Source organism: Erinaceus europaeus, chromosome 4 (genome assembly GCF_950295315.1).
Source record: "Erinaceus europaeus chromosome 4, mEriEur2.1, whole genome shotgun sequence".
Lineage (NCBI taxonomy): Eukaryota > Metazoa > Chordata > Mammalia > Eulipotyphla > Erinaceidae > Erinaceus > Erinaceus europaeus.
Genome location: NC_080165.1, coordinates 73,078,396 through 73,090,657, shown reverse-complemented (window position 1 = coordinate 73,090,657; position 12,262 = coordinate 73,078,396). Strand labels below are relative to the sequence as shown.

General features: G+C 33.9%; 1 protein-coding gene across 49 annotated transcripts in view; it reads left to right on the top strand.

Annotated features, from left to right (window-relative positions):
- The window catches only part of RIMS1 (regulating synaptic membrane exocytosis 1), a 557,900-nt gene that overhangs the window by 433,047 nt on the left and 112,591 nt on the right, over window positions 1–12,262 (top strand). For 31 of the 49 annotated variants that reach the window (XM_060189926.1, XM_060189927.1, XM_060189930.1 and 28 more), the window contains one exon: window positions 11,642–11,754. The exons of the other annotated variants lie outside the window; for them this stretch is intronic. In XM_060189926.1, the coding sequence (XP_060045909.1) occupies window positions 11,642–11,754 (113 nt within the window). The remainder of the gene's footprint in view (window positions 1–11,641; window positions 11,755–12,262) is intronic. 49 annotated transcript variants of the gene reach the window in all.

The window sequence follows — 12,262 nt, the reverse complement described above, 5'->3', positions numbered from 1 at the left end:
TCCTTCCACTATAATTTAGCATATCCTAATTTAATAGGTACATTTGCAAGTTTATTATACCTAGCTCCTAATGTAGTGAGGAATGTTAACATATGTGTATTGCCTTATATGTATATCAATATCACACAGTGGAAATAGATAATAATTTTAAATAACCTTTTGTTTGAATTTATAAAATATATTGATATTCTGGCATAGTCTGGAATTCTAAAGAACAGATATGTGTTAATATGAAATAAATATTATCGAGTTGATATTAAATGTTTGGGTCCTTAGATTTTACATAAATTTTCGGGCTATCCTGTGGCTTTAATACAGCTATCTGAAATACAATTTTAGATTCAGTAGTAAAAAAAAAGAAAAAAGGTCAATCTGATTGTACTTAGATTCAGAAGAGTTTATTTGGAATTGCAAGACAAATGTTGTGATAAAGTGTTAAAATATATTAGAAATAATCCATCATCTAATTTATCCCCAAACAAGAAAGATATATCTTCTTTCAGAGCTTTTCCATAAGTATATTACCAGCTAAAAGCTATAAATAGCTTATCAAAATAAAGTATTATTCACTAAGTGTTACAACCTGAAATCTATGTGAAATATGCACATTTGCAGTTTCACTATAGAGCATGCTCTGTTGTTATATTTTTTCATTGTTTTTTTTTTTCCTGACAGAGTTTTTCACTCTGATAAGTATTCGTTGGACACAAGATATGGATATGCTTCACAAACTTAACTACATCTTTCAAAACAACCCAAGAGATTGTCCCTAAATGCATTTTTGCCTATCAGAGAACAGTAGATTCTCTGCCTTTTCTGTGAAAATTAAAGGATCACACCTTTGCCACAAAAGTTTGAAAAGTCCAAAAAGAGCCATAGCAAGTTCAAGAAGTTTCTTTAAAGTCAAGTCAAATTACGGAACATACACATACACACACACACACACACACACACACACACACACACGCATGCACGCACGCATGCACGTGTCTTGCTTAGCATAGGAGCCATACTGCTAAGAACAGATATTTCCAGGTTTGAACATACTGGAGAATTTTGATCTTGTTTCTCCAGGTTAGATAAGAGTAGGATAAGACTTGCCTAACTGACAGAAATGCTGAAAGACTCTGAGTCTATTGTTTTTGATAAACTGTAGAATAACCAATGGTTAGTTTGCCATGAATAAAAAGCTTCCCAGGGTGCAATGCTAAGAAGAGTTTAGACAAGCTGTAGAGAGCCAGCCTACTAATTTTCCAACATGTATATTTATAAGTAGTGTTGTAAAATGTAATTATCATTCATAATGACAGTAGTATTTACTTAGTACTTATTTTGTTAGTGACTTGACTGTTTTATATATATATATATATATATATATATATATATATATATATAATTGTACTTATTTTGATCAAAGAGAAAGTGAGAGACACCAGTGCACTGCTCAGCTCTGACTTATGCTAATACTAGCAATTGAACCTAGGACCTAGGAGTCTCAGACATGAAAGCCTTTTGAATAACCATTATGCTGTCTCCCCAACTGCTAAATACTTATCTCACTATGTTTTTTTAATTTCTTTATTGGAGGATTAATGGTTTACATTCAACAGTAAAATACAATAGTTTGTACATGCATAACATTTCCCAGTTTTCCACATAACAATTCTACCCCCACAAGTCCTCCTCTGCCATCATGCTCCAGGGCCTGAAATCCCAACCCAGTATCTCACTGTTTAAACAACAGTCTAAGCCATTCTTATTAATATCTTCATTTTCTGTGACAAAACTAAAGTTTAGCAAGATTAAAGACCTTCCTCTTTATCCTCAGCCTTATTAAAACATGTTATAACCACTTTGCTCTGTAGGCTCACAAACATTCAAATAAAATCGACTGAGTACCTATTTATAAATTCATCACTAAATAATAATATTAAAAGCACATGCACAATTGCACAAAGGTATTATTATCCCTCTTTCATAGAGGGAACTTCTTTGTTTAAAAAATCTTTATTTATTATTGAATAGAGACAGAGAGAAATTGAGAGGGGAGGGGGGAGATAGAGAGGGAGAGAGACAGAAAGATACCTGCAGCCCTGCTTCACCAGTCATGAAGCTTTCCCCCTGCCAGTGGGGTAGAGAGAATTTCAATAGAATGAATGATAAAAAGGAGCCAGATTTACTTCTACAGTCTGTATTCAGTCACCTACTCATGTTACTGTGAGAAAAATCACTTAGAACATCAACTTGTTCAAAGACCCCAGTTAGGAAACTTGCCTACCTCTAGTGACCTGACTTTTTGACACTCAGTTAATTCTTCTAGTACCTAACTTATATTTGAACTTACCATACAACTTGGTATTTAAAAAATGAACGAGCAATGTATTTGAGTAAGGTAGCATATACTCAGAGTTGAAAAGTAAACTGAGAAAACATCAATGTCCCCACTGTGTCTTCTACATTTTACTCCCACTTTTTTATGATGAAAGCTAGAGACAGTATCATTTTGGGTATCACAACTGCTTTATAAGCATATTTTAAATTATTCATTCTGAAAATAAGCCAATTTTCCCTCTCTGCTACATTTCTTGGACAGTTTTAAAGAGCCCATGAATGTAGTTTGGGGGCACCGAAATAATGATATAAGAAGATCAAAACAGAACCAGAAATTAAATGACTTCAAGGTGAGAAACAATATTATTATCATAGTAAATTTCTAATTTATAAGGCTTTAGATAGAATGTCTTAAGTGCATTAACTGTGGGGGCTTGGGAAGTACTATTGAGTCATAGCAAGATATACCATGTTATTTTTCCTATTAATTTGAATTTTCCTTATCATAAATACTGTTTGACATATATCTGAAGAATCAAAAGCAATTAGAATTGATTGATTATATGAATCAGGAATAAAGAGTAAATCCTTTTTTTTTCTCTTTTACTATAAATGAGGTCAGAGGATTGTTTCTATCTTAAAGTATGCAGTTTTTATAGAAAGTCCTCAAATTAATTAAATGTACTTTCCTTTAAAAGTTTGGAAGAGGGGCTGGTAAAATAGCTTTCCTAGATAGTACACCAACTTTACTATGCTTGCCGTCCAGGTTCTTTGGAGCCTGACCCTCACCATATTTGAGGTAGGTTTTTTGCTCTGGTGTCTTTCCCTCCTTTTCTCTGTCTCTCTTCTACAAAAAAAAAAAAAAAAAAAAGTTAGTCTGGAGTTGTGGTACCCCATCAGTAACAACAATAAAAACAGAAAAATTTTTTAAATTAACAAAGTTGACAAGAACAGTTTGAATGCTAGCTCATGTAAAATATAGTATTTATGGGAAGCTAGCATTAATATTAGTTTCAACATATATGAAGAGTGAAAACATTTAAATAAGTTATTGTATCAAATATACATATTTATATATACATATACATTTATACATTTTAATAATTTAAAAACTTTGGATACTATAAAAGCGAAGTTTATAGTGACTTTTGCTAAAATACTTACTTTATATATTCTGTAGAGTTAACATTATTTTAACTGACATCAGGTATAAAAAGATTTTAATTTTATTTAATTTCTTTGCTATTTAGTAATAACATTTAGATGATTAATTTCTTCTTATTGTATATTAACGTTTTAAAATTCCAAATTTCTTAATATTCCAGGCTTTATTTCCTTGAACATTTCCTATGAAGATGTGTCAGTAAGCAGATATAGAAATGTAAAATTTATTCAATTTTTACTATCAATCCACAAATGTAAGTCACCATGGTAGCTTTTTATTAAACTCTAATGATAAAGAGGGTGAAACAATCCCTAAAAGAAGGATTTAGAACTATATTAATATAATAATTCTCATATTATAAATAAATACAGTTCATAATAATATGCAATTTATGAGTAAATCATTGCTTTATTATTATTATTATTATTTTAAGAAAGGAGACATTAAAAAAACCGTAGGATAAGAGGGGTACAGTTCTACACAGTTCCCACCACCCGATCTCCATATCCCCTCCCCTCCCCTCCCCTGATAGCTTTTCCATTCTCTATCCCTCTGGGAATGTGGACCCAGGGTTGTTGTGGGTTGCAGAAGGTGGGAGGTCTGGCTTCTGTAATTGTTTCCCTGCTGAACATGGGCGTTGACTGGTCAATCCATACTCCCAGCCTGCCTCTCTCTTTCCCTAGTAGGGTAGAGCTCTGGGGAAGGGAGCTCCAGTACACATTGGTGGGGTTGTCTGTCCAGAGAAGTCTGTTTGGCATCATGCTGCCATCCAGAACCTGGTGGCTGAAAAGAAAGTTAACATACAAAGCCAAACAAATTGTTGAACAACCATGGACCTAAAGACTGGAATAGTGCAGATGAAATGTTGGGGGGTATTCCCTGCAGGCTCCTGTATATTTCAGCTTTCAGGTGGTACATATACACAATGGAATACTATGCAGCTATTAAGAACAATGAACCCACCTTATCTGACCCATCTTGGACAGAGCTAGAAATCACTGCTTTTTAAGAAGTCAAAATACTTAACCCTTGTATTAAATAAAAATCAATTTCATGAAATTCCCAGAGAAGGAGATTATTATATCTTTCTTACTGAAATTTGTAGGAACAGGGCAGAGAAATATAGAAATAAGATGATGCTGATCCCCAGGTAGACTTCATTTTCTTAAGTGTGTATGTCTCTTAACATATGGATAAACATTTAGAGATTATGGATAAACATTTAGAGATGTATTAGAGATTATGGATAAACATTTAGAGATTTCTCAGGATAAACAATGAGATCCTACAAGGTGTGGTTTTGCTATTGTTCTAGAGGTCCTAATTACACAAAAAATGCCTTATAAGATGAAGGTTTTCTCTGTTAAAGACTAAATGTTTTTTTAAAATGTAATCTTTTGAGTGGAACACCCAGATTACCTCGCAATGTTAGAATGCACAAAGACCCAGATTCAAGCCCCAGCTTGTCCCACCTGCAGGGGGGACAATTCACATCATTGAAGCAGGTCTGCATATGTCTATCTTTTTCTCTTTCCCTCTCCCTCTCTATCTCCTTCTTATCTTCTCAATTTCTCTGTGTACTCTCAAAGAAAATAGGGGGAAAAGCGGGAGGAGGGGACTGAGTGGTAGTGCACTAGTTAAGTGCACATAGTACAAAGCCCAAGGACCTAAGCAAGGTTCACAGTTTATGTCCCCCACTCCCCACCTGCAGGGGGGGTCCCTTCACAAGCAGCGAAGCAGGTCTACAGGTCCCTCTCTCTCCCTCTCTCTTTTCCTCTTTCCCTCTCCCTCCTTCCCTTCACCCCTCCCTATCTTCCTGTCCCTTCTCAATTTCTCTCTGTCGTATCCAAAAGATCAAAAAAAAAAAAAAAATGGCCACAGGAACAGTGGATCTGTAGTGCGGGCACTGAGTCCCGGCAATAACCCTGGATGCAAAAAAGGGGAAAAATTGGTCACTGTGGATTCATGTACTGGCACTCAGCCCAAGTGATAACCTTGTTGGCAATTTTAAAAAAGTAGTCTTGTGTTACATTAAAGGTCCAGTTAAAATGGCAGGCTCATCGAGACTCCCGACTTTCTTATTTGTAAAGTATCTATCTGCTATTTTCAGTGTTAATCTAGAGGACAATGGTCACATTGTAAATGATATCTGGAGTTGGAAATCTGAACTTTGTTGTTTTATATTTTAAATAAAGCATTGTAAGGGAGCAGAAGATTGCTCAACTAGTTGAGCACACATTTTGTCATCTGTGAGCATCTAGATTCAAATCACTAGGCCCACAAAGGAGAATTATTTATGTCACCAGGGGTGTAGTGGTCCTGTGGCATCTCTCCTCTCTGACTCTGTCTCTTTCTTGCTGAAATTGAAAGGAATACAAAGGCAGCCAGTGGTGGGAATATGCATATATTAGGCCCCAGGAGAAAAAATAAAGGCTTGATCTTTCTTACATGCATACATAATCCATACACACATACATGTATGCATATATAATATTCTAAAGCAAAATATGCTCTTGAGGTCTGGCTGCACTGTGATTTGAGCGATGATGTATACAAGTGTACATATAACTATAACAACGTTACCTTTCACTTGTCTCGATTAAAACACAAGTGACTTTCACTAGAATCCTTTGAAGGCAGTGGTATATTTTCACATGCATTGTTTACTTGTTTCACGTTTCTCATGGTGGATAAAAGTCTCTTATTTTATTGCTTGTTATAATTATAACATAATTTTGACATTCAAGCGAATCATACAAGGGCAAAAGGGAGAACTCTTCAAGACTTGCAAGTTGAAAAGCACTTTATTCTATTCTGGCAAAATTACCCAGAATTAAGGATTCATAGCAAAGGTGACATGAGAATTAATTATTTTAATCTATGACTTTATTCAAGAATATCTATGTAATCTACATAAACTTACACTAAATTACATAATTTGTAAACTATTTTCTAAGTAGTTCAGATTTTAAATTGTGTATTTATTTTTAGTAGTGATAGAGGCAGAGAGAAAAGGGAGGAGGGTGAGAGAGAGGGAGAGAGAAATGTGCACCTGAAGCACTGCTTCACTGCTCATGATGCTCCCACCCCCTACTCCATGCAGGTGAAGGCCAGCAACTGGTACCTGTGTCATTATTCTTGATAACTTGTGTTCTTTGCTGGTTGTGTCACCCCTCAGCCCCCCATACAAGTTCAATATTTTAAGCATTTAATCTTTTTGTGTGTCTATACTGCTTGTTGTGTGGAGAGAATAGTAAACTATACATAAGTATTATGTTGAATTGTTACTAAATTCGTGAATCCAGCAACATGAATGACGTCAAGTAGTATGTTTTAATTGAAAAAATTCGCTAAAATCAAGAATGTAAAGTACAATTTTTCCCTTTAATATCTATACTTTTAGTAAATTGACAAATTAAAATAGAAACTTAGAAGAGCAAAGGTAAAAGTGATTATAATTTCCCATTTTAGGAAAATGTGAATCAAAAAAGACTTTACCAATAAACTATAAATGAATATATTTGTGTTAATAAATTTAGTATTTATTTTATGACATTCTTTTTGTACCCATATTTTTCCTTAAATACTTGAAAGTACTGAAAGGCTGAAAGCAATGCATTGTTTATTTAATTTATTTTTTTATTTTATTTTATTTTTTTCCTCCAAGAGGATTTTTTTTTTTCCTCCACGGTTATTGCTGGGCTTGGTGCCTGCACCATGAATCCACGCTCCTGGAGGCCATTTTTCCACCTTTTTGTTGCCGTCTCATTGTGGTATTATTGCCATTGTTGACGTTGCTTTGTTGTTGGATAGGACAGAGAGAAATGGAGAGAGGAGGGGAAGACAGAGAGAGAGGGGGGGAGAGAAAGATAGACACCTGCAGACCCGCCTCACCGTTCGTGAAGCGACTCCCCCGCAGGTGGGGATCCGGGGGCTTGAACCGGGATCCTTATGCCGGTCCCTGCGCTTTGCGCCATGTGCGCTTAACCCACTGCGCCACCGCCCGACCCCCAGCAATGCATTGTTTAAAATTTCAAATCTCTTAATTTCTAGCTGCAGGAGAGAAATTGAAGGATTTAAGGTATATGAAGAACAGAGTAAATTCATTTTCTATAGCTTTAAATAGATTAATATTAACTGAAAACAAATAGATATTGTTATTTAAATTTTATGAGTGTTCACTATTTTAATTTATAATGATCTTAACTTATACATACCAGTATTTGTTAATACTTTAAAATTAACTATGAATATTTGGCATGTCAAAGTACTATTCACAGAAAGACATTCTCTTCAAAAATGATATAATATCAAAATTCTGAGTGAACGATTGTGAAATTTATTAAGGATGCATAGATTTTAGTTTATGTCAAATACAATAATTTTACAAGAGAAACAGACCTATAAAAATGTAAGTGCAAACACAATATACACAAATGATTTTGGTTTCCTAGATTCACTCAAAGATAATACTTTTTTTATTTATTTACTTATTTTCCCTTTTGTTGCCCTAGTTGTTTTTTTATGATTATTTCTTATTTATTTTATTAGTTATTATTGTTGTCGTTGTTAGACAGAACAGAGAGAAATGGAGACAGGAGGGGAAGACAGAGAGTTTGAGAGAAAGATAGACACCTGCAGACCTGCTTCACCACCTGTGAAGTGACTCCCCTGCAGGTGGGGATCCATGGCTCAAACCAGGATCCTTACACCAGTCCTTGGGCTTTGCGCCATGTGTACTTAACCTGCTGCGCTACCGCCCAACTCCCTTCAAAGATAATTCTTAATGCTAAATTAAGCATTCATAGAAAAGGAAACATGAGAAGAGAATTATGTTAGTCTATGATTTATTCAATAATATCAATTTAAACCACATAAAATTACAATAATTTACATAATTTATAAATTATGTTTACTTTTTACACTTTTATGCTTCATTCAGACAGCTTGAATCTAGAAGACAAAAGTGATTTCATATGTTCGGTTTTAATTTAACCCCTAAAATAAGTTTTGCTTTAATTTAACCCCTAAAATAAGTTTTACACTGTAATTATAATGTTGAATTGATTTTATATATGAAGATTCATGTGAAATAAATCAGCTTAAAAACAACAGTGTACATATGTATAGTAAAAGTGATAGAATATTGACTATGTTCAATATTTTAATAGCTACTTGTCCAAAGAAATGAGGTGCTGTCTTGACAAAGTTAAATCACAGGGGCTGTTTCAAACTGATTTATTTCAGTAGCTGTTAGGAAGTAATATTTTAGGTGTTTTATACACAGTTTTCCTTCCTCCTCCTGATTGGGCAATTATCTCCTCCTTATAAAAGTGAGCAGCTCTCAATTATTTTCTTTCCCAAAGGAAGTGAATTATTTTTCCCTCCCTTATCTGTCACTTCTACCTGCTTCCTGGAGTCTATCTTTAGTATAAAAGATACTTAATTCTCACCTAGTTAGGGAATCAATATTTCACTGTACTTCGGTTTGCATGTGCATATTATTACTAAAATGTGGATTTCCTTTGAAAAACAGAGATCTATATCATTCTAAAAGTGATGGTTAAAAAATATGGAGGAATCAATATCAAGTATTAATAAAATAGGGGCCAGGAAGTGGCTTACCTGGTTAAGTGCAAACACTATAGTGCACAGGCACCTGGGTTCAAGCCCTTGGCCCCTGCCTGCAAGGGGAAAACTTCAAGAGTGGTGAAGTAGAGCTGTAGGTGTCTCTCCCTCTCCCTCTCAATTTATCTCTGTCTATCCAATAATAAATAAAATTAAAATTAATATTTTTAAAATAATAAAATCAATATCATTTTTGTAGTAGCTGTTAAAATGTTTCCTTTAATTGCCATCAGGGTTATTACTGGCTCTTCCTGCCTACACAATGAATCCACCACTCCCAGTGGCCATTTTTTCTGGTTTTTTTTTTTTTTCTAATTTGTTTTGATAAGACATAGAGAAAATGAGAGGGGAGGAGGGGTAAAAAGAGAGAGAGAAAGATAGGCATCGGCAAAACAGCTTCACCACTCCTGAAGTGAGGGAATGGGGCTCAAATGTGGGTCCTTATGCATGGGGATGTTTGAGCTTAACTGGGTACACCACCACCTGGCTCCCAAACTAAAACCTTTTAAATCTATTTTTCACCAAATGTTTAGATTGAGGGAGGCGGGTGGTAGTGCAACAGGTTAAGTACACAAGGTGCGAAGCCCAGTGACCAGCATGAGGATCCCAGTTCAAGCCCCCGGCTCTCCACCTGCAGGGGGTCTCTTCACAAGCTTCTCTCTGCACTCTGCCTCCTCTCCTCTCTCTATTTCTATTGTCCTATCCAACAACAGTAGCAACAACAACTACAATAACAACAAGGGCAACAAAATGGGGAAAAAAATGGCCTCCAGGAGCAATGGATTCACAGTGCAGGTACTGAGCCCCAGTGATAACCTTGGAGGCAAAAAAAGTTAAATTTCTTTAAGCTTTAATTATAGATACAACTGACTATATACTTCATCTCATTTACTGCAAAGTTCAACGTAAGGGATGAAGCAAGTCAGAGCAATCTTCACTGTAAGAGAGAGAACATATTTGCACATTGTCTATAGGAATGACTTTACATAAATATAACTTGTACTTTTCAATAACTCAGTGTCTAATTACTTTCTAATAACATTTTGTTTATAATAAATGTCTGATCTGCTTTTCTCAGTCATCTTATAATTACCATAATAGACACCATTTATTATCTCTGAAATCAATTTTTCCTAAGCAAGTATTCATACACAGCATTGATTAGTTCATATAACAGTGACGTTAGGAACTGGTATTGTCTGACTTACTGAATATAAACAGGGTGATAAAACATTGAACCACAATTTTCAAATTTTATGTTTACTTCTTGGGCTGTCAGTCTGTACTTGAGCACGCAATAAAAGCTACATATTTACTTAAATTTATAGGGTTGTCAGCGTCTTTTATCTAGGATGGTAGACCATGTTTATTCATGGGATAAATTGTAATAAATACAATGGGAAAAATTGTCAGCAATTATTTTTATAAATTCTGTGTAAGGTTTGAAATCAAAAGCAAGTCACTTGGAAATTTCAAATTTTCATTGTCCTTAAAATCATTATGTAGTCATTGTTATATATTAATCACACAAAAAGTTTTTCTTTACATGTATCTATGTACCCAACACAAAAATAAGTCTTGACACTTGTTAGACCGGTGGAATACTCTAGGAAACTGCCAAAAGATAAGTTGTAAATAAATAAATAAATAAGCTTAAGTTTCATGTAACATACATATAAGCTTTTGAAAAATTGTTCCCAATCCTTATTGTATCTTTAACTCTTTATTTCTCTTTGTAAAAGTACAAAAACTAAGGAAGGATCTTGAAACTAAGGTGCTCATGGTGGTTTTTGACTTATTCTTTCTATCTAAATAGTCACTCTTGCTACTTAGGAGATCAATATAACTTAAATAGAAAGTATATTTTTTCTGTTATAAAGTACTAAAATTTTCTATCACATTCTTAAAACCTAAAAACTTTACATATGTTGTCAAAGATAGTCATGAAAGAAAACTAACACTTTCTCTAATACTGTTTTTAAAACAGGAAAACATTCATGAAAAGCTACTTATAAAATCAGTAACAATAAAAACACCTCCATAACAATAGACTTATTATTTAAAACTGTTTTAAGTGATTGTTATTAGCTAAGGATGTTATGATGTGCATGAATGAAGGCATGTGCATATATGTGCGACGTGTTCAGTATACATATGTTTACCTATATATGTACATGCAAACATAAGCTGATAAAAGAGAAAACATTTCATAGTTAATCGTGGTTTCACATACATTTGAGTGGGATTGAAAATTTTTTATCACAGATGAAATAAGAATGTTTATCTTTTGTTACTAACATTTGTGTTCTCCATTCTACGTGATTTTAGTCATGTTCATCTTTAGATTAACAGTTGGCTAACATTGTATATTCTGCCTTTTGTTTGATTTATTAGTCATATGTTATTTCTAGATATCATGTAGATAAATTCATGTCAAAAAGCATTGAAATCTAAACCATTCAGTTCCCGAAATCTGTTTCACACGTTTTAATAAGCTTCCATTATGTGTTTTTGCAGCAAGCTTAGTAGTGGAGGAGCGAACAAGACAGATGAAAATGAAAGTACATCGATTTAAGCAGACAACAGGGTCTGGTTCTAGTCAAGAACTTGATCGCGAGCAATATTCCAAGGTAAAATTAGTTGCATACATCCAAGAGTTCCCCTATTAAAATTGTAGTGTATGTACCAGGTAGGACTGGCAGAAAAGTTATCATAATTTCTACCAAAGCCTGAAACATCTGACTTATCTTGATAACTTTAAAAGATATGACTTTACTAAAATATTATTTGTTAGGATTGATTCATTTTTATAAAAAGAAAATGTTCATATTTGATATACAGTTCTCTCAGTTGTCTATTGACAGTCAAGTGCACATAAATGACATATAAATTCATTTTAATGCTTGAATACTAGTTAATGTTGTACTTAAATATTAAGTATAAAGTTGTATTCTTAAATACTTTTAGGTAGATGTTGACTATTGAGTTACATTAGTGAATAACAAAAACTAAGCAGTGTAGAATTTTTTACAGATCTGTCTCTAGTAAGAAAAGCAATTTATTTCAAACAAAAATATACAATTTCAGATTTTGATAAGCATGTAGTTTACACTTAAAATTATTTTACAAGGATATAAT